The 23,679-nt window shown below is 42.7% G+C and overlaps 1 protein-coding gene across 2 annotated transcripts; it reads right to left on the bottom strand.

Moving 5' to 3' along the window:
• Positions 1-420: 420 nt before the first annotated feature.
• On the bottom strand, positions 421-10,567 carry LOC120742450 (galanin receptor 2a-like). Of its 2 annotated transcripts, XM_040045798.1 has the most exons (3): positions 9,906-10,567; positions 8,085-9,476; positions 421-6,090 (listed from the first exon to the last, which is right to left on the bottom strand). In XM_040045798.1, the coding sequence occupies exons 2-3, from the start codon at positions 8,957-8,959 to the stop codon at positions 5,097-5,099; spliced, it is 1,869 nt and encodes a 622-aa protein (XP_039901732.1). In that variant the 5' UTR covers positions 8,960-9,476; positions 9,906-10,567; the 3' UTR covers positions 421-5,096. The 2 variants fall into 2 exon arrangements, with proteins under 2 accessions (XP_039901732.1, XP_039901811.1); XM_040045877.1 differs by having other exon boundaries at positions 8,085-10,567.
• Between the last annotated feature and the right edge of the window lie 13,112 nt (positions 10,568-23,679).

Raw genomic sequence — 23,679 nt, 5'->3', positions numbered from 1 at the left:
TGCACTGTCACATAATTACAGGTTAAACACCTAAGGCTACAATTTCACACATGACCACAAGTCCCATGAGGGCACAGAGAGTCTTTGTTCTAGTGTTTAAGAGACTTCAGAGTGATTCTACTGCAGAAACAGGTGCAGGTAATGACTGCTCCTCCTCAGTTAGCTGCTGAAGATCAGGCTCTGGCTCCTGGGTGGTGTTTAGAGTCAGTCTGGTCTTCCTGGTCCTGCATTTTACACTTTACTATCACGCTCTTGGTCCTTTTGTGCAATAAAAACCTCAGTTAATAACTCATGAGGTGTATAAATTGTTAAAAATGCACTGGAGTTTTTCACCACTCATAGTATTACGGAGCAATGTGGCTGAGTGCCACCGTACCTTGTTTGTGTTTCAGTTTATAGTTGCAGAAGTTAAAGTTGGAACTTAACAGATGGAGTTAGCAGACAGCAACAAAGCTACTTTAACATAAACATTCACCAAAGTGGTTTAAGGGTAAAGAAAAATGTATAGAGAACTTTTGGGTGCGATTGACAAGTAAAATTAGGGGTATTCATCTTGTTCTGCTATCAGTCATCAGTTGTGCAGTGGAGCGCATTTACATTTATGATGAGACTGTCCCTGAATGGCTCCTTCCCTCAACATCTTTGTCATTCATTTGATAAAAGAATAAGTCCTTCTGATAGTTTGAAATGCATTAAGAATTAATCAAGCCTGAGGGGACAAGAGAACACTGAAGAGGGATCCTGGAACTTTTTTCTGTGTATTTAACCCCCTCTCCCACCCACACACAGACTTATCATGTCCCTGTTAGCTGAAGATAGTTTAAACAATCCTCAAACTAAAGTTGTTCTGAGAAGAAGTGCTGCAGTTCTGTGAAATATGTGCACCCATGTGTCTCGCTTACAGGTGACCATGCACAAACTCTTTCGCTTCCTTTTTTTCTTTTAAATGAAAGACTAAATGCACGTAGTTTACTATACATGCCCTCCATTAACAGAGAGAGAGAGTGAGAGAGGTAGATGAAAGCAAAGAGAGAGGGGGAGATGAAAGACGCTGTCACAGCATAATGGCATTAAGATTTTCTAAGGTACACGCAACCTAAGCCGAAGACATAAATAGGACGGTTTCAATGCAGTCTGATGCCTTGAGTGTTCTGCCACTTCGCCTTCGCTGTGAGGACAAGAGTGTGATTAGCAGCTTGATGTCAAAGGAGTTCATGCTATTCACCACCTCTGTCTTACACACAACTGGAAGCAGCCTTGGGGTAGATTTGATTTTGCTGTGTGCTTCTGTGCGCATGTTTCTGTTTCATGAACTTTTAAAGCTTTTTTGGAGCTCGTTTCTTTATTCAACAAGGTACCCACTGCTTAAACACGAAGTTAGGGTATAAAACTAATGATTCTTGTTACAATAACAAGAATCATTTTCTCAAGTGACAGCTCTCCACAATTGCAAACACATTTTTTGGTCAGTTTTTAAGAGAGAAATAGAAGTGATCTGTAAATATGCAGTTAGTTTTGGTTTAATTAATCTACATTTTAAAATACCTGCCACGACTCAATTTTTTTAATTGAGTTTTTTTCCCACCTCATTTAAAAAACTGTAAAAATGCTGACTGTAGGCCTGTTCGGTGCTAAAGCAAAACTGATCTACTCAGGGCTATCTGTGCAGACTTCCTGAATTAACCCACAATAATCCTCATGCTTAGAAAGAAAGTAAATTATTAGTTTTGTGAATCAGATGAACTTACCCTTTAACATTGTGGAATTTTGGAATATCAGATGAAGTCTAAGGAGCTTGAAAAGAAAAGCATCTGGACTTCTTTAAGTTTCCTTGAAGACGTTTCACCTCTCGTCTGAGAAGCTTCTTCAGTTCTAAGAGCAATTGGTGGAGACACCGAGATTTTAAGTCCTGTGGGAGTGACCTCAAGATGGTCATGGACCCTCTATTGATCCTCTACCTAATCACACAAGACAAAGTGTGAAAACGCATGAGCCAAGGTTTCGGGAAGAAGCTGAAGAATCTTCTCGGATGAGAGGTGAAACATCTTTAAAGAAACTTAAAGAAATCCAGACGCTTTTCTTTCCAAGCTCTTTAGACTACAATGACCTGGATGACTGAGAACCTTCACAGAAATATCAAATGAACCTGAAGAGTTACAAGAGGTTTAAATCTTTCACTCTGTTTTGAGGTTTTCATTTTCTGCTCTATGCACAGCGTATCTCATGTCCCTTGGAAATCTTCGGCGTAGCTTCATGCATGAAAAACTGCAGAAACCTGTGTCTCAGTTGCAGCAGGAGACTGGCTGCTTTTAACAAAATTACACAATCGATAAAAATGGAGCGATCCCAAAACTAAATGGTGGCATTTTAAATGCTGAATGATGCTAAACTCCAACTATTTCTTCTGATTCCCCTTTTAAAATTCAAACACCCGTTCTAATCTCAGTAGCCACTTCTGGCCGTAGGGTGGCATTTTTATTCTACCGTTTGAAATTCACTGAAAAATAAATATGCAGGGCCTGATGAACAACAAACTCCCACATCTGAGCAATTAAAATGCTTTTTGCATACCCTTAATATTCTCAGCACCAATTCAATTTTACTTCAGCAGCACTAATACTTGTTAGTGATGTTCTGCTCCCCCTGGAAATATTTTTATTCATCGAACCTTTTTTTTCCCACAGAGGCTAAAAGTGAGAAGTGAGAGGGAAGCATGTGGGAGAAAGAATCACTTAAAAATAAATGATGTTAATAATGTGTGTTGTTAGCTCCAGTAGATTTGTTTTCTTTGTGTACAGGCTGTGCAGCTCTCAGCTTCACTGCTCTTTGTGGATTCAGGAATTTAAAAAAGTAATAAGCAGATGAGGGATCACAGCTGATTTCCAACATAGACGGGATCAAGGCAGAATTTGGTGAATGAACCTAAACAGCGTCATCAGCTTAAATTTATGCCAACTTCCTCTGTAGACATCAATTTTTCTTTTTTTTTAAGTCATCAAAGGTGTATGCTGAACAAGTATTTCTCCTTGGAAAAAGAAAACTTCAAAGAAAGTATTAAAAGCTGAACATTACCATGACATTCATGTCTGTGATGAATGTGAATGACGACAACTGTATCAATGGTTCAGGCTGTTGTTATTATAAGGATTTAGGAGATTTTCGTGGCCCACGTTGGGCCCTTTAGTACCAACTGAGCCTGTTTAAACACCATAGCTTGTATTGTGTCACTACCATGTCCATCCCTTCACTGTAGGACCGCAGTGTACCCATCTTCCTGAACATGAGAGCAACCGCACTGAACTCAAACAGCCTCCACAGTCACCAGATTTCAATCCGATAGAGCCCCACTGGGATGTGATGGAATGGGAGGTTCTCATCATGGATGTGACAAATCTGCAGCAACTGTGTGATGCTATCATGCCATCATGGACCAAAATCTCTGAGGAATGTTTTCCGGAGCTTATTGAATATGTGCCACAAAGAATTTAGGCAGCTCTGATAGTAAAAGTACCAACATGGTACCAGAGCAGTGTACCTAACAAAGTGGACGTCGAATGTAAACCCAGTCCTGGCAAATATTCACTTTTGTGCAAATGACATTAATCGTCCAATAGAGCACATAGCTTCATCTTGCTAAAAGCTTAAACGTATTTTTGACGCTACCTTTACACAACTGAAAAGCTTAACAAAGTTATTTATTTAAAAGTCGTGAATAATTTAGCTGTTGTTACAAATCTGGGCTACTGAGAATTCTTCCTTTTACACAACCTTAGTAATTCTCTATTTTTTTACTTCTTTATTGTTCAGCTCACAAGAAAATAAAATTAAGCAGTTTTTTTGTTTTGTTTTGTATTTTTACTAGGGACTGCCTCCTTACTTTCCTTAACGGTGGGAATTTACTGTATACAGATTCACCTTCTCAGTCTACATTCCTTAAAAACAGCTCTATTATGTGATTGTTTCAATTGCTTCTATAGTTGTAAATATTCTCTCTTTATGACTCGGATGTAAATTAAAATACTATTTTGGTATCTAAGGCAGATAACCTAAGCAAGAAGTATGCTTACATGATGTACATACTGTGAATGCCTGCTTTTGAAACCTTAATAAAAAAAAAATATAAATAAAAAAAAAACAAAAATAAAAAAAAACAGCTCTATTGTTCAGTACACATGGAGGTTCACGGGCATAATTTTTTTCTTGCACTTTCCGGTCAGTCCATCCTTTTAAGGCTCCAGAAAATGAAGAGCTGTTTTATTCAGTGTTATATTACATTTATATTATATTCACATAAAAGCCATTCTTTGGTTACAGCCAACTTAGTTATGCAAATGCATGAAGCAAAAACGTGTGCAGAGCAATGCCCTTTGCAAAAGTTCATGTTTAATAATACTTCCCAAGATTCACGCTGAATTAGATAAAAAGAGCTTTAATGTATGTGGCTCCTCCTTCCTGAAATCTTTCTCGACTTGATTTAACATTGCAAAACAGACATTAATGGCAACATTATTCAGTGAAGACCTGTCAGAAACTCTCGCAGACAGTCTGTGTATAATACAGTTTGTTCCCACATGACCCGTGAGCACAAAATACAATCAAAGCCATTAGCAAAAACAAAGAAAAGCAGAGACACATGACACTTTACCTCCTGCTGCGTTATTGTCTTATGCAAATGATAGAAGCTGTTGTAACTATGATATCACTTGCATGTAATGGCACGCTCCATAATTTATCCTTCTTAATGATAACCAGTTTTCTCACCCCGGGCTAAATAAATCTCTGGCTGTTGCCTTACGTTGATCAGTCCATTGCTCCTGCCTCCACATGCTTTAAAAAAATAAAAGAACTTATTGTTGCAAATTCAACTCTTGGGTCCCATGTGCTCCAGATGACACGGAGAGGCTTCTACACATGAAAAGAAGGAGAGAGTACAGAGCAGGTCACTTTATCCTAAAAGCAACGAGTGACTCTTGCCATGGATTATTATACAATGTTAACTGCAAACTTTAACTTGGGAGCGGTGTGCGTGTTTATACTGCCTGCAGGAGAAAAGGAAGCAATTCCTCCCGGCTGATACATCAGATAAACTGCAGTTTTCATAGGCTGGTCATATCCGTTGTTTCATCCTCCGTGTCCCCAACCAGAGAGTAGGTTTGTGGTGTTTTGCTCCTGTGCTGCCCAGCATAACAGAAAGCAGCTTTGCCCAAAGTAATGATGTCTCTCTTATCAGCTGACAGACTATACACTCTATCCCCCGAATGCCTCCTCGGAGGTAGCACGTCTATTTCCACAGGACTGATTCCTAAAGGTAACGGTCCAGCTTTCTCATTTAGAGAGTGTCTCCGTGTTGGCAGGAAGTCTGCTTTTTGTATGGTGTGCTGGAGGCCGTGGAGCTGGCAGGGTAACAAGGAGCTGTCGCACACGCTGGGACTGGACCGACACCAGTCTGAGATGCTGTGGTCGGAGCCCGCTTGGCTGTCTGAACTGTCTCTGACCTTCTGCCCCAGGCCCTGGACTCTCGCCAAGTTCAAGAGCCTCGGTATTGTAACCATGGATGCAGACGCCGCCACTGCAGCAGCGATAGGGCGGCGCTCAGCAGACGACACTTTGCTGTCAGTTATCCCTGCTGCAGGAGGCGCCACTGTAACTGAGCTGGAGAATGATGAGGAGTTGAAAAGAGCGGCAACCTTTTGGTAGTATCGTGTCCTTATGACCTTTGCTGAGCGGTACAGGTCTCCGATGAAACAGTAGCAGATCGGATTAAGGCTGGAGTTTGTCAGGCCTAGCCACTGGGCAAACGGTCTTGTCTGCAGGAGCCAAGACGATGGCCTTTGCTCACAGTCAATCCAAAGGTCGGCCAAGTAGAGCGGCAGCCAGGACACTGCAAATAGAAGCACTAGACACACCACCATCTTGGCAATCTTCTGACGCATCTTAAGGCGTGAGGTGTGAAGAGCTTGGCTTCGGGGATCGAGATCAGCGAAAGTGGATTTCTTTCCTCCCCAAAGCCGCCTGCCCGTGAGGAATCCTATGGTGAGGTTAAAGGTCACTGGCAAACAGTAGAGCATCACAAACAGCAGCACGTTGTATCTGCAGAGGAAGTGAAGTGAAGAAGTGAAAACATTAACAATGAGATGGTAATTTCAATCTTTTCTGAAACCCTAAAATACGTAGCAGCAGTTTTATGTGCAGTTTATGTGGTGGAATTCTAACATTCACATTTTGTATCGCATTGGCACCCTCCAAATGGAGCTATTGAGAAAGATATATTTTTATTGCAGCAACATTTCAAAGTTATATCTATTGCAGTGCAAGTATAGATGGTAAATGGCCTGTATTTGTATAGCGCTTTACTTGGTCCTAAGGACCCCAAAGCGCTTTACACTATACACAGTCATCCACCCATTCACACACACATTCACACACTGGTGATGGCAAGCTACAGTGTAGCCACAGCCACCCTGGGGCGCACTGACAGAGGCGAGGCTGCCGGACACCGGCACCACCGGGCCCTCTGACCACCACCAGTAGGCAACGGGTGAAGTGTCTTGCCCAAGGACAGAACGACCGAGACTGTCGGAGCTGGGGCTCGAACCGGCAACCTTCCGATTACAAGGCAAATGCCCAACTCTTGAGCCACGATCACAATCCTCTGTCAGGAAAACAGAGGATTGTTCTCAAAACTGTTCAATTTATTCCTGTTTTCACAGACGTTAGACAAGGATAAATATTGCAGGATTAAAACCAGCATTATTGTCTTAGAACTGAAAAGTGTTAATGGTATTGTTAGATAATCATCACCTCTGCTAAATGGATTCACAGACAATGTCGCCACAATGGCTACAAAGCTAAAATGAAAGTGGAGAGTAGGGCTGTGCGATATGACCAAAATCTCATATCCCGATATAAGAATTCTATCGTCCGATAACGATATAAATCACAAAAATGTAACATTTTCTGTAAATTCTGGCAGCTCGACTTGCGTGAAGTGTTTCCAGCTGCGGGTCATGTAGCTGGAGTCGAGTGTTTTAACCGATGCATGAAACGATACATTTTTAGACATAAGTTTTCTTTGTGAGTATTTATTACACGGCGTGCTGCGGGGAAAACCCTGTTCTAACGTTTGAGTCTAAGGTTTATTTTTTAGCACCTGGCGGCTTTTTTTTTACTTCTCATCCGTAAATACTCTGCATACTCTTTCATGTGATTCAGTTTATTTTGAAAAGTCTCAACAGGATCTTGAGCTTTATTGTGATAGGTTTATGTGGAACATAAACAAGCAGACACGCGATGGTTTTACCGTCGTTGTTGCTAACCACAACGCATAAAAACAGGCGCTTGTCCGTCCGTAGTGTGGTTATATAAAATATAAGAGAAAGAAAGAACTTTAAGAAATTAATATAGCCACTACAGTGTCCATCAAAACGATGAAAATATTGCTGTAAACGGTTTATTTTGACACCACGAAACAAACGATAGCGTAAAATGAAACGATAGATGTTTTTATATCGTCATCCGATATATATCGTTATATCGAACAGCCCTAGTGGAGAGTGCACACAACAGAAGTCATTTTGAGCTACTCGGCAGCCTATGATTAATGGAAACAAAACAAAGAAGAAGAAGAAAAGAAGTTGGACTCTTTTGAGCATGTTGAAATTGTCAATTTGACTCTTCAGACACCTCTGCATGATAAGTGGCTCCCTGCATATAAATATAGGACCCCTGGCAAGGGATAGCAAACTTTAACAACAAGCATGGGTGTAGAAACTGTTTTGCCTCAAATTACAAATTACTCACAAAGCTAGTCTGAACAGCCAATAGGAGCCATCTGTGATGCCTCCTCCAATCTGATGAGCTCAATTAAACATTCATTCCTGGCAGCAGAGCTGGAGGGTTAAAAACCCCCACAAGCAGTGGACATCCATACAAAAGCGTAGCCCAACAGCACTCAGGGCTGAGGGTTTGTGTCAGGAACCTCAGACTCCATTTCCATTTGTGTCGTTCACGGCTGAACTGAACTTAATCTTCTAATACAAACTAGCTCATTGGACTCTGCTACGATCTGCAGGCTGATTACTTACCCCTGTTTGAGACGATGCTGAGGCCACTCCTCCTGACAGACCAAGATGGTGAAAGTCTCAAAGCTGATCTCTCGACGCCGGTTCATCACTGCGATGGGAGCGCACATCATCGAGGACACCGTCCACACCACAGCAACAGTTGCCAAGATCCGGCGGCGGGTGAACATGGTACGAGCTCGGAGCGGCGATCGAACGCTGTAGTAACGGTTGACGCTGATCACCGTCAGCGTTAACACGCTGGCCGAGACCGAGACAGCCTGCGTGAAGGGCACCGCTCGACACAAGAGGTCACCGTACACCCAGGCGGTGTAGATCTGGCTTCCCAAGGTGATGGGCATGCACACGCACACCACAGCCAGGTCGCACACCGCCAAGTTCACTAGGAGACTGCGTGTTGCACTCACGCCAGCTAGCTGCCGACTGCGCCGGCTGGTGAGGACTCGAAGGGACATCAAATTGCCAACGAATCCCAAAATGAATGACAGGCTGTACATTACAGTCAAAGCAATGGTGCTGGGCTCATGGAGGGTCCAGAGCAGCATGCTCTCCAGGTCTGCCAAATCATTCGAGGAAAAGTTGGTAAAGGATAAATCGAAAGAGGAATATGATGTTTGCCTGATGGCTGAGGAGGAGGTGGTGGACAAGAAAGGGAAGGCGATGAGGGAGGAGTACGGAACAACAGCGGTGGGCAGCTTAGAGGGCAGAGGCTGATGAAGAGAGCCAGTCGGGGGGATGAAGGTGGCGGGCAGATTTAGAGTGCTGTGGAAGCTGTAGCTGTGGTTGAGTTTTTGCTGAGCGCTGTCGTGCTGCAACTGTGTGGTGAAGGTGGGCTCAACTGAGCTCCAGTCCGACAGCTGGTCACGGGAAGGATCCATGCTGTTTCCCAGTGGAAGCAGTAGAGAAATATGGAAATCTCTCAGCTGGATGGCTTACTGGGTGGGTTTACCTTGGTCCATGTTAAAATCCATTCTGACAGACGAAAAAGAACAAGCCAAAAAGATACATTATTAAAATCCAAAAAGGGGAGAAATCCTCATCAAAAACGTCACATCAGGTTCCACAGTCTTGCCTTGAGTTCTGCAGGTCCTTCTGAAGCGCGTGGACAAAAATCTCTTTAGAGAGATGAAAACCTTGGTTTCCCATCTTATGCCACATCCTATGAGTCAGCTGGAGTCATGATGCTGTTCAACACTGGTCCCAGTGCAGTTCTTATGTAACGTGTGGTACATTCGTTCCTCGAGGGAGTGGCTGTCTGAACCTGATAATCCACCACCAGACATTAACAGTCTTTCTCACCTTCAAGGAAGGGAAAACTCATACAAACCACCCCCCGTCTGCCTCACGCTCTCGTCCTCCTCGCACCTGTAGTCCGTCATAGTGATGCAGTCCCATCTGTTTAGAGAAACCGGGCAGATATCAGAGGCTGTTTTCACCTGTAGCTGTATTAACAGCTACGCAGAACTGGCAACAGCAAATCACACATTCCTGGACAGAAAACCACTGACACGCATTTAATGACCTAAGTAAGTAAGTCAATATTTGCTGTCATTTTGTTTTTAGTTACAACAACCTCATTAAGAATAAGAAAAAATAATAATGTTAGTTTTTTACTTTCCTAAAGTGCCCCTAGAAAAAAAAATCATTTAGGCTATGAAAAAAAGACAGAGTCCACATAACCACGTCACCTAGAAATCAAAGCAACCGCTTCTGTTAAAAGACATACAAAAACCATAAATAGTTAAAAGGTGGAAAAATGAGATAGCAGTTTGTAAAATAATGACAATATAAATACAACGAGCTAACCCAGAGAGTTTTACTGACTGTGCATATGCGGATCATCTTGATGTTGAAAGCCTGAGGATGTTAAAGAGGCAGCCAGATACTGAAGATCTGCAACACACACACGCGCGCGCAAAAAAAAAAAGACAGTAGCAAAGTTGCTCCTGGATCGCTGACAACTGGTATATGCGCTGTAAAATCCCTCTTTCAGTCCCAAAGCGACAGCGTGCTTTGTTGTTTGGAGAGCTCTTTGTGTTTCCGTCAGCTTTTCTTTAACACTAACGAGCTCAGATGTCTGCGCTCCTGCAGGCGGGAGCACCGAGCCCATCCGCCACTGCAGGACTGAATATGTGAGAGGAAGGGATAAAGAGTCAGGGAGCGAGCAGCTGCTGCCCGACACACACACACACACATACACACGCATACACCGCCTCGTACTCAATCACACTGCACCTATGGCACTTATGAAACCCTATAATCAATCAAAAAGTGTCTCACTTCACTCCACAGGCTCCTGTGTGCTAAAGTGAGGGCACTCTGTGTTTCAGTTACAACCCATAAAATTGACATTTGCCTCTTCTCTTGACACACACAAACAGAGGTAAACTCAATTCTGTCTTCTGATTGATTACAGGAGCCAAATAGCTTAGTGACTTGTAGCTTACAGTTCTGCCATCGCTCTGGCAGCAGCTACGGATTTTGACTGAATGAGTGAAAAAGCTCAGTGTTTAGATCCTATATATATCCGTAATCTGCCCAGCTATAGTAACCACGTTCCCCTGGAAACAAACGGGTTAATGATAAATGGCAGGGTCAGATTTATTGCCTGCTACAGGGATAAAATCAAATACTGGCAAAGCAGATGTTAGCCCAGTTCCCCAGCACCCGTGTTTGAGAATATACATGCAGCAGGCAGAGCTTGTAGCTATATGGATACTGAAAATTATCCTGTGTGTTGGTCACTTCTGATTCAATTAGAAGCGTATTGTATGATCAAAGAAACATCAAATGTTTTTGTTTAAGAACAGCGCCTGAAACTGAAGGAGTTCACGGTTATGTTCAATCAACATAAATGGAGTACTAACCAAAACACAGGATATATCTACTTATTTATGGTCTTTTCGTTATTATTCCCTTATTATTACCCAGCTACCTTTCAGAGCATCACTGAAGAAACCAAAACCATTAATTATTGTATATGGAAATCAGAACAAAGAGCAATTCAAAGACACTGCTAAAAGATTAAAGGAAGATGTTCAAAACACATCAGATCTCAGTAAGTCGCCACATCGTTTGATGGAAATGAAAATGATCACCCTACAGAGGGCTGAATTCAAACCACGCTGCTGACTAGTCTATTTAATCCAAATTTCATTGCAACAACTCAAAATAGTACTCAGTAGTTTGTATGGTCCCCGCGTGGTTTTATGCATGCTTGACAACATCGGGGCGTACTCCTAATGACAAGGTGCATGGTGTCCTGGGGGATCTCCTGCCAGATGTGGGCCAGGACATCACTCCCGGAGCTCCTGGATAGTCCAAGGTGCAAACAGATTGCAACAGATAGACAAGAACATAATGTCCCAGAGGTGGATTTAGGTGAGGTGAGCATGGGGGCCAGTCAATGGTATCAATTCCTTCATCCTCCAGGAACTGCCTGATAGTTTCACCAAATGAGGCTGTTGCCTAGCCCAGGGGTGGGCAATCTCAGTCCACGAGGGCCAGTGTCCCTGCAGGTTTTAGATCTCACCTTGGGTCAACACACCTGAATCACATGATTAGTTTGTTACCATGCCTCTGGAGAACTTCAGGACATGTTGAGGAGCTAATTTAGCCATTTAAATCAGCTGTGTTGGTTCGAGGACATATCTAAAACCTGCAGGGACACCGGCCCTCATGGACTGAGATTGCCCACCCCTGGCCAAGCCTGTAGAGGTCTGTGCGTCCCTCCATGGATATGCCTCCCCAGACCATCACTGACGTAGCGCTGGTCATGCTGAACTCATAAAGTCTGTTTCTTAATATTTGGTCAGAAACTGTTACACCTGCTAGAGGTCCTTTTGAAACTCTGGCTATGCTCAAGCTGTTCCATGTGTCCAGCTGATGGGCTAAGGACCTTCTACAGCCTGTCCAGCGCTCCTAGAGTAACTGCCAACTTCCTGGAATCTCCTCCGTAAGACTGAGCTTGAGACACAACAAACCTTCTGGTAACAACATGTATTGATGTGCCATCCCAGAGGAGTTGGACCATCTGTGCAACCTCTGTAGGGCCCAGGTATCGCCTCATGGTACCAGTTGAGACACTGACCCTCGCCAAATGCAGAACTAGTGGGAAAAAAACAGAAAAGATGAGGAGGAAAAATATCAGTGTCTTCCACCTGTAAAACCATTCCTGTTTTAGGGGTTGTCTCGTTGTTGCCCTTCTAGTGCACCTATTGTTAACTTCTTTAACACCAAAGCAGCTGAAACTGATTAAAACCCCTTCTGCTACTTAACTGAACACATCAACAACCCAGTGGTGGAATTGACTTGATGCAGTGCTCTGATTAAAATAGTGTTCCTTGAATTTTTTTGAGCAGTATATTTTAATGTCAAGTTTGTTCATAGCCTACTTTGGCTTTGGTGACAGCTTTCGAACTCCGTTCTCTGAACCAGCTTCACGAGCCCATCACCTGGAACCTTTCCAATAACTATGAAAGAAATTTTATAATAAAAAAAATATGCTGAGATTTAATTAATAATAATGGATTGGATTTATATAGCACTTTTCAAATCGCCTAAAGCACTTTACAATTCATTCACTCACTGGTGGAGCCAAGCTACGGTTGTAGCCACAGCTGCCCTGGGGCAGACTGACAGAAGCGAGGCTGCCATATCGCGCCATCGGCCTCTCTGGCCAACACCAGTAGGCGGTAGGGTAAAGTGTCTTGCCCAAGGACACAACGACCAGGACAGAGAGCCCAGGGATCAAACCGGCGACCTTCCGGTTACAGATGCGCTTCCCAACCCCCCTGAGCCACGGTCGCCCACAATTTCATGCTTTTTTCAAATATAGACAGCATAAAAAACATGCTGCTGTGCCATTGCATCACCCGTTGGCTTGCACAGCAGCGATTTGTCAGACATAAGGGAGCCAATCCCAAACATATAGTGTTTTTTGTTGTTTGTTTCTCTCTGAGTGGGACAATAAATTATAAACTTAATGTTGTGCTGCATTAAATAAGACTTGAAAGATACCATAAAGTCATCAGAAGAGTGCTTACTGAGGTGACAAATCACGTCAGCAGCAGGGTAACTTTCTGACTTGTCTTACTTTTCTTTTGAAACCAGAGGCTTTGCCCTCTGTTGGCCACCAAGTGCGTCTGCATTTCAGGCCCTATACCAGGGGTCAGCAACCTTTAACACCCAAAGAGCCATTTGGACCCAGTTTCCACGAAAAAGAAAACACTGGGACATCTAAAATGAAGATAACACTGTATATATTGTTTTTTCTACCTTTATGCTTTGTGTGAACAACTAAAGTGTGTTGCTTATGAAATCCATGAAGTGCTACAGAGAAAGTTACATTTTATTTATGTAATTAACACATTTTGAACTCTTGGAGAAATATAACAAAAGGAAAGACACCCAGCTGAACTAAAATGATCCATGTAGCAAAGAAAAACTGTTGAGAGCCGCCAGCCTTATATCGCCTTTGGGCTTTTGGAGCCTTGACCTGACTTTTAAAAAAATCAATTGGAAAAAAAGCACTATGCTACGGAGCCCCCCAGGGGACATGGGAGAAAAAAAAATTACGGAGGAAAAAAAAAAATTAGGGAGGAAAAAAAAAAAAATTAGGGAGAAAAAAAAAAATTAAGACGGACTTTTGCGAGATCTCGCAAAAGTATTGCGAGCGCTCGCAAAAGTATTGCGAGATCTCGCAAAACTCCAACAATGGCGGCAGCTACTTAGTTGTAATATTACTCTTTCTGGGTCACAAAATACACTTTTAAGATATTTTGAGGCGTGAATGTAGTTGTGTAAACGTCAGATACCTGCTCGGTTTACAAGACATCACATATTTGCAAAAGTGCTCCGACGTTTTTGGAGATCTGACACCCACTAGCTCGACGGGAGGTCGAGACCTACTACAGCCGGGAGGAACACCGCTTTCCCGGCACATCGTGCCTCGACCTCCCGGTCGGCTTCGAGCTGGCGGCCACTAGCTCGAAGCTAACGGGAAGTCGAGACCTACTACAGCCGGGAGGAACACCGCTTTCCCGGCACATCGTGCCTCGACCTCCCGGTCGGCTTCGAGCTGGCGGCCTCCGAAGAATGCGGCTAAAACTTTTGCGAGATCTCGCAATACTTTTGCGAGCGCTCGCAATACTTTTGCGAGATCTCGCAAAAGTCCATCTTAATTTTTTTTTTTCTCCCTAATTTTTTTTTTCCTCCCTAATTTTTTTTTTTTCCTCCGTAATTTTTTTTTCTCCCATGTCCCCTGGGGGGCTCCGTACTATGCTGCTAAAAAAATGAAAAATAAATATTCGCAAAATTCTGCATAAATATTTGTTTATTTACTTATATTTATTTTACATGGTAAATGTGTGTGGCGGGGCTTGGTCTGCAGCGCCGCTGCAGGGGAGGCGTACGCACCTGAGCTGCACCCGCAATCACGCCTCGCCGCCTTAAAGTCTGTGCTCTCTTTGCTGTTGTGTTGTCGGGCTGTGAGCTGAAAAGCTACAGCCGACTGTATGCGCACAGCAACCGTGTGTGAAAAGTGGTCAATAAAGAGATGCCGAAAAGCGTGTTCATGGAAACATCGTCAGGTCTGCCGTGATATGTTTACAATGGGACTTCTGCTCCTGAACCTCTGCGCACAGTGAAGTCACTTTCATCTTTACGCAGGACTGTAAGCTGTCATCTGTGAGGTGGGAGCGGTGTTTGTTTTTAACATAGTTCGCGGTGGAGCTGCTGACATAATGTTGATCCAAGATCCATAATTGGCCTACCTGGGGTTGAAAGTCTCGATAAATGCTGGTGTTTTGGCGGGTACACCGGCTTCTGCGAGTGTGACGCTTATTTTGAGCGACGAAAAATAATAAAATAGAATTTTATTTTTATATTTCAATATCACAATAATGTTTCAATTTAGAACTACAAGTTTAAAAAGAACTAATACAAAAAAAATACACGTCAGCTAAATACTTGTAATTTATTTTCCCAAACCACATAGAGCCGCAGTATAAGGACTAAAGAGCCGCATGCGGCTCCGGAGCCGCAGGTTGCCGACCCCTGCTCTATACAGTTTGCTGTGCTTACTGTCTGCATCTGTATATGATTGTGCAAACAGGGCCATACAGTTGCTCATCATGCAGTCCCTTTGTATACGCAGAGCATTTTATAACATGCAGACCAGTTACATGCTGGTCACAACCGCTGAAGGAAAATTATGCAAATTAATCAAATAGGACAGAATAATTGGAGAGGCTAGTGTTACTGACCCTATCGCACCTTGTCTCCATTAACACTGATAATCACTGAGCTCAGAGATCTCTGTGGTGACTGCAGCAATGCACAAGACCTGGGAAGAATAGCCTGTCCTGCTAAATAGGAGCTCACATGAGGAATAAATGTCCATTTTTCTATCTAATTAAATTGGAATGTTATATTAAAATGCCATGGACCTTGAGCACTTGGCTTCTTCTATTCGGTGAATTAATAATTGCCTGTCACAAAACATTTTTATCAAAGGCTGAAATTCATGCACACACTGCTGTCAGTCTCTCCACAGTGGACTAATTTATTTGGTAACAGGTCGACAGGTTGCATCTCCCGTCCATTTTTAAACATGGAGTTCATGGCTGATGGCAAAATTGCCCCTTCTCACACTTTTAATGTGGGCCAAGCAACACATTTTCTTTGGCGTGTGCGAAGAACAAAGATGATAAATTTAACTTTAAATCCAGGATGATGGCTTTTGACCTCATCTGACGCATTTACCCAGTTCACTATGAAATATCTGATTAAAAGATGAATATTAAATAAAAAGAGTATAGTTTGCATTGAAGAGAAGTCTCGATCTGTGACATTAAAAGAATTTTTCATTCATTCCGTACAATAATGCAAAGAATCCTCCACATCAAACACAGATAAAGAAGAGAAAAGAAAATCTGACTCTGAGATATTGACTGCTGCCATGAAAAGTTGGTGATGAAGTAATGAGTCAGCTCCTGATATTTATTATTTAACTCCATTTTAAAGACTAAATCATTTATGTTCCCTGCAACTCCCACACTCGGTGAGTCTAAGCTTGCAGGTCTGTGACCAAACCAGAGATTTGCTCACAGAACTTGTAAGTAAACCTCCGAAAAAGTTTTCATACATGATTCAAAAAACAAAAAGACATCACATTTATCCATAAAATCTGAAAACTACCAATCAATTTGTTTTCTTTCCTCTCAAATTTGCCCTCTGGCTGATGATTATGCTGACATTAGTATTATTAAGACCAAAAAAAGTACTGCAGTAATACAGCTAATGATGTATAGCAGGGGTTGGCAACCCTAGGCACGCGTGCCACAGTTGACACGCGAAGGGTTAACTGATGGCACGGCCATAGCTGGACTGGCCATCGGGCATACCGGGCATTTGCTCGGTGGCCCGATGATTTTTTTTTTTTTTTTTTTGTAACGGTATAAACAATGAAAGGTGTTGGATTGGCAAGACGCTGGCCGGTGTGTAAAAATAACTCAGTTGTTTGGTGGTGGCATCGCGGAGCTTCCACAGATTCAGTAAAATTAACAAGTGGTGGAGGCCAGCAGGTGGATGAGGGAGATCGGAGGCAGGATGAAGAGAGACCCGAGGCGGCCGCCGGTCCGAGTATCAGGTGAACTGAACTTCAGGTAAGAAGTTATGACCTGCAGTCTATCTGGGTCAGATATAAACCAAGTTTAGGTGGAGTTTATTTTCGTTATGCTGACTTTTTACAGTCAGTTACAATAACTCGTACTGCGTACTAGCTAGCATGACAGGGTTTCTATACAGCTGGGTGGGTGCTCTGATGTTACTGATGTTGAACTTTATTTAATTCATAAGGTTAATTAGTAGAGTTGCCAACCGTCCTGTAAAAAGACGGAATCCTCCCGCATTCAGAGAAATTTTAAATGGCACTCGCCATCAGAAAGGTTGCCTACCCCTGACGTATAGCATTAAAATGATGAATTTGATGGGCTTGACCTGCGTCCAGTATCTGTGAGCAGGTTTGGCAGGTATGTGATGTTTAAATGAGCTGCAGTCCTTTTATTAAATGTAGGAGCAGGAAATGAGAGTGTGCTTTTTGTTAAGATAAAAACATTTCTGTGACCTTGAATGCTCATTGCTGACAAATAAAATCCATGGCGCAGAGTTTGCCAGGTGGGTAATGTGCACTGCACAGAGTGAATGCTGCAGAGGAAGTGCCCGTTTGTGGCTAATCTGAGAATGGGTGTTTGCAGCACCTTGTTTGGGGACTGTTTCTGTTTTTCAGCATGAAAAGGGCAGGGAAAACAAAAGGGCAGCAGTGGCCACCCACTTCTTCCTGTACACCTATATACATCTGAATCAGTCTGAATCAAATCACAGCATGAGCTGTGCTCAAACGGAGGTGTTTAGTCAGTAATGTTAGATTTGAATGTTTTAGGAAGATTCACTGGCTTTTCTCGTCTTACCGACCACTCAAACTGCTTAAGACTAGAAGTCACAATTTACCATGCATTCATACAGGTGTTGCACTTTAAGCTCTTCGTTTGCTTCTCATCCACAGCCAATTCAGTATCACTAAATAACCTAGCTTGCATGTTTTGTTTGGACTGTGGGAGAAACTGGAGTACCCAGAGGAAACCCACGTAAGCACAGGGAGATCGTTCAAACTGTGCACCGAACCACTGAACAGCTGGACCGCCCTGTCATATAGAAAGTGTTTTTCCATTTACTATTTGAGGATTTTTAATATTATTTTCACTTTCTGGAAATGTTTTTGAAACTTCTTTTTCATAATCCAGGAACCACAGTGGGCCTATAAGCAGTAATCACTGCTGACAAAGTCGTGTTTAAAGATAAAATAATAGGTACAATCACTGAATTCACCAGATTTTGTTGATTTTATTGAACATTAATGAATGAATTCGCAGAATATTCTCAATCTCGTTTTCTCCTATTTTGCACACCAGTAATGCAATTAAATGCAAATACGAGTGAGTTACTTTCACCTGCTCCCTTATTCACAAGGGATCGCCACAGCAGGTAGCTCTGCATGTTTGATTTGGGAGAGTTTTATGCGATTTTTAAATGCCATTTTTGTTAAGGTTCTAACCCTGTTGCAGAGTGAAGGAGGACACACGGAAAGAGTTAACAGTCGTTATTTCAACAAGAATGTTTGAAACAGCCTCAAACTGCATCAAAAGTAGTGAAAGGATGAGCAGCCGTGCCAGCGAAGGAAGTGAGGGAATCCGCTGCATGCCACGCCCCCTGCAAAAAAGCCCATGCAGACTCATAGATGCACAACATAGAGAGAAAAAAAGAAAGAAGGCAAGAGGATGAGAAGCCTGAAGCAGCAGTGGTAGGACGGGGGACCATAGCAATTTTGATTCGCCGCAACTAAATCCCCTTTCACACAGCGTCATTTGGTCAGCTGTGCCATTTAACTTAGCATAATGTGAAATCACCTCAAAATGCAAAAGCACAGCATGCTGTCAGCCAAATCTTCTTAGCGTTTGTCCCACGTAGTCATGGGGTCCACTGTGTTCCACATTTGTCTCCACCTGGAGCGATCAAAGGCGTCTTCTAGCGTGACATTCAAGCTGCGTGTCTTCCCTGAGGCAGCAAAGCCACCGGATTTTAAACATCCCTCTGGCAATGAGTTTTTTGACACAGAGTCCTCATCACTCCTGGCATCATGTGCATACCATTGAAGTTTCATCTTTTCTGTGATTAGTGCCATTTATTTTCATTTTCATTTTCTGATATCTTCACTAGCGGCATTTTGCCATAGGGTGAGGCCTAGAATCCACTGAAGCATGTGAATTTCCCTTGAGTGGAATGCCTGTACATGTGTTGTTGTTGCTGGCCAGCAATTAGATACATAAAGAGCAGCTGGGAATTCAATGATCTTGTAAATCTTGGACTTTAGGCAAACAGGCATCTGCCCGGGACAGGGGGTCCTAGCGAGTTGATGACCCAGGCCTGTGTATCCAGGAGGGTATTACAGTCGGTGGTGATGATGTCACTGTCTTTAGGTTTAGTTTCTCTATAATCTACAATCCACAACAGGAGATTGACCATTGATTTGTCCATGCAGAGGATGAAAAACAATGGCAAAAGGGATGATCCTTGGTGGACCCAAACATTGATGATAAAAGGCAGCGAGGTCTCCCCTGGGTACTGTACAATGCTGGTGATGGTGAGGTAAAGCAGTTGGACTGGACAAGGTCTTCTGGAACGTTGTGTGCCTGAAGAGCAAAGATTAGCTCTTTCAGGATCCAGTTGAAGGCTTTCTCCAAATCAGCTGATAACTTGTGCACTTCATGACATCACCTTTTCCCTTCCAAATGGGCACTGTAGTGCTGGTCATCCAAACCGAAGCACTTCGTCATGACTAATGATTCAGTTGAACTGGCTTGTGAGAATTAAGGCATTATGGCAGCCAGGGAGTTTTCACACCCCAGCTGGGATGCTGTCTGGCCCACATTTCATCTTCTTGACAGCTGGTTTGACTTCTGTTGCACTGATTGGCGGCATGACCCCAGAATAGGGTCAAAGCCATCAACTGGCAGATAAGGAACTCGTCATTGACGATTCTTGAGAAGCACTTACTCCAACGCTGAAAGATAGCAAGCAGGTCTCACAGAACACAGTGACCATCGACCTTGATGTGTCTGAATCTGAGTGAATGGACAAAGCACACCATATAACTGGTTGCTGTCATCTAGATAAATGACTACAGAAATAGGCAGCTACAGTATATTCCTCCTTGTCAGACTCAGGAAAAAGTCTGCTTTGATGAAAGACTTCTGGCTTCTTTGTTGCTTTGGTGTGGAGGGATGCCCTGCAGCAGCCCTGCAACTCCTCACAGCACTGAAAATGTACAAACAGGAAAGCAGGCAAACACTGGTCCATCTACTGAGATAAACAGAAGGCCTTGGACTTTTAGGAAAAACGAGTAGAGAGAGTGAATAAATATCTGAAAATGATTTCACTCGGTCGTATGTTTTACAGCAAATTCTAACTTGCGGGTCAAGCAGTGACTGACAGTCAGGTTAGGGTTGATCTTTTCACATCGGTGTGGGGCCGCACTGACTGGACATGTGATTGACTCTGAGTAACCTTTCTTGGGTGTTTTTGTGAGGATCTGCTGCTGTGAATCCTTTAATTTCTCTTTCATTTAGCTGGTGCTACTTTTCATGCTGGAATAGAGTGCTATGCTTGATGGACTATTGAAAAGCCATGCATGAATCAGCATAGATTTGGAACAGGATCATCCCCCTGCATAGTGTCATCTCTACTATCAGAGGAGAGCAAGCCTCAAAAGAAAAAGTCCATTTTGCAGAGGCAAGTACATGTACACCACGGGGTGGGGCGGTGGGGGTCGCTCCACTCTTCTAACACTGCATGTTACAGCTGCACACATTTAGAATGTGTTTGTACAGATATGACAGGAACAAATAAAATGAAATGGTTCGTGTCTGCCAATTTCTACATTGCAGGAATGTGCCAGGATGTACACCTTGTAGATTTTGTCAGCTACCACTGAAAGATAAATACACTCCAGCTTTGGCTGGTTTCTCTGCAATCTCAGTTGCATCAACATGAACTGCCTTAAAGGCTCATGAATGTGCTTTCAGTAATTGCCCTGATATGCTGTTTTCTCCAATTCCTTATTCCCCAGAATCTCTACAGTACAGATGGAAAATCCAAAGTTATCATATACTCATAGCGCCCAGATAACCTCATTAATGGAAGATATGGCAGGGTGAAATAAACTCAGTGTTTTTTTTAGGAAGAAGAGCTATTACTGATCAGTGGTATTCCACTACAGCAAGTAAGTGAAATCTGTAAACAGACATCAGTTTAAACATACCCATGAAGTATGTGGGGTATATTTGGATATAAAACAAATGACAGATCGCTCTTATCATAAACAGAGTTGTGACCGATAAAGATCAGTGTTTGCATACATCCTTTAAATCACTGACACTTTGTGCTATTGGAGAAGCTAGCTTGACAACAAAAGAGACCAGCAGCATTTTTTTGTTGTTGTTGTTTGCACTTGTGCATTGTGGATAAATCTGTGGTGACCACTGAGCTGTCGCAAGCTCTTCTTTTAATACTTTTAGATCAAGGTGACATCAGCAATTAGGTTCAGCGTTCATGGTTCATAAAGGTTTGGTAACAAAGGAAGAAAGATCGGAGGAAATCAAGGGAGGTCTCAGCAAGTGTGACTAGCCATCTGATTTGCAAGTCATGATATATCTATATTTCTTCAGTGGTCCTGGTAAGTCTCCAGATTCTTTGTTTCTCAATAATCGCGAGCATCCCAAACCTGAAGAGAAAACCCAAAACTGCACATGGAACACTGCATAGTTCTTGCAGTCATCACACAATAGCTATAACTTATATCTTACTGTCAAATGAAAACTAGCATTAGTCCAGGCAGTGTACTCACATAGAAGCACTAACAAGGGTTTTGAATGGATGATCCAATCATATTGCATCTCTGATACGGACTTCGTAACCGATGCACAGTTTAGGCCTGAACTTTTTGTAGGAATTAGCTTTGTAGAGTAGCACCTGAGAATATAAATGTCTGATATAATGTCCGATTAAGTGCAAAGTCCAGGTGATGTCCAGCTGTGTCTTTCCTCTTTTCTCCTTGTACGGCAGCACCTTCGCCTAAACCAAACAGACCATTTCCAGTAGCTAAAACGGAGTGGGTGCTTCTTGCTGTGCACTACATGTGAGAAATTGCAAATGTGGATGATATTCCAACTTGATTTTTCCAACACAAGTTAGGAAAACAGCTTCTGACAATCACTCTCAGGCCAACAGCATCTGCTGGGATTCAGTGAAAGCTCTGATAATCAGGTGAGCCTACCCAAGACTAACTAAACGCATTTGGGTTTTTGGTTGGTTTTTGGTTGGTTTTTGTTTTTTAAAAAAGGTCACTTCATTGACATTTGTTTCAGTTGCTTAGCTATACATGAAACTCATTGTAAAAATTCACTGGAAAGGGCATTGGTCATTAAAGAGAGTGACAGACCTGAACCACCATGACAAAAGCACAGTCCTTCTAAAGAAAAAGCTCCATTTAATGGTAACTGATTGATCTGTGAGTAAAACAGATGAGACAGCTGCACCAAAAAATGAGATCCTTCAGGGAAAAGGTGAGTTCTCAACAGTAATAGTGACTCGGATTAATGTCCTCACCATGAAAGGGAAAAATCCTGCTGACAGAACTCATCAATCTGAAGGCATCATCCATCAGTGAGACTAAAGCAGTGCTCATTCTCTGCTCAGCTGAAACAAGCTGATTTGATTGCTTTAGTCAATAACAGAAATAGAGTCTCAAGAAAAAACTGCTTCAGTGTGCAATTTACAGTAATGTGGGTTTCTGGTAGAGATAGATTTTTTTTTTTTTCACATGCCCTGTGGGGTTACTGAAATAAATACATGATGAGTTGATGACTAAAATGCTGGTACTGTAATTTATTTGGCATATTTTTATTAATTCATATCACGCAGCAATCGCTGTCTGATGGCAAACACACGTTCAAACCCTCGACTGCTCTCCATTATTCACAGGCTTTCCGATCTTACTGTGCGACAAGCTGTCACTCACGGGTGGCTGCTGCTGTAAGCTGTTAAAACTCTTAAGATTAATTTTAGTGGAACAAAAGAAATCAGCCCTTGCTGTCATTTAGCCAGCTTGTTAGCTTGGATGACAACAGGATTAAAGGTTGGAACAGCTTAACAAAGAGAAATACTCGAACCACCTACCCCTGTCTCATAACTGTACAGCTGCTTTAGCGGTGTGTGTGGGCAAGAGTCCATTTTGAACACATTTTGGTCTTTGTGTCCCCAAAAAGGTCACGACTGTCAAAACAACTCTCTGTTGGTCAATTTCCTTAAGTAAAACACAAAAGACACAAAGGATTTGTGTGCATGTCTCACTGTGGCACTTCCACGTTCTTCTTCTTCTTCTTCCGCTTCTCTTCTGTTCTTGCTCTTTGAGACAAAGTCGTGAGAAAGAAAAGAGGGGATTGAATTTACAAGTGTTTGTTTTGTGTTTGTGATTTTTTTTTTTGATGATCACAAACACAAAACAAACATGATGGTCCAGTAGGTCCAGTAGCAGTCCCCAACCTTTTTTGCACCGCGGACTGGTTTAATGTTGGACAATATTTTCACAGACCAGTCTTTAAGGTGTCACGGACAAATACAACAAAATAAAATGATACAATTGTGTAACTTTATTAGCAGCGTCCTCCTGAAATGCGCCAACAACATTGAGAGTAACATCCACCTCTCTGCCCCTTAATGCTCTCTGGTCACTATGGTAACGCATAAATATTTCTTTCAAAATAAGACACACAACTACAACACGGGAAAAGACCCAGGGAAACAGAGTTAACGATAAAAACCCCGAAAACCATAAATTTCACACCCGAGCCTCAACTCTCGCGGCCCGGTACCAAACGACTCACGGGCCGGTACTGGTCCGTGGCCCAGGGGTTGGGGACCACTACAGTAGGACATGCCCAAACACCTCGTCTCGTCCAGGTTGCATCCTAGGCAGAGACCT

The sequence above is a fragment of the Simochromis diagramma genome, unplaced genomic scaffold (assembly GCF_900408965.1).
Source record: "Simochromis diagramma unplaced genomic scaffold, fSimDia1.1 OVJJ01000798.1, whole genome shotgun sequence".
NCBI lineage: Eukaryota > Metazoa > Chordata > Actinopteri > Cichliformes > Cichlidae > Simochromis > Simochromis diagramma.
This window is presented reverse-complemented; position numbering and strand designations above follow the sequence as displayed.

Coding starts and splice junctions, on each gene's coding strand:
- LOC120742450 (XM_040045877.1), bottom strand. CDS start 8,959: ATGGATCCTTCCCGTGACCAGCTGTCGGACTGGAGCTCAGTTGAGCCC. Junction 6,091..8,084: donor CAGCATCGTCTCAAACAGGG/GTAAGTAATCAG, acceptor CTTCCTCTGCAG/ATACAACGTGCTGCTGTTTG.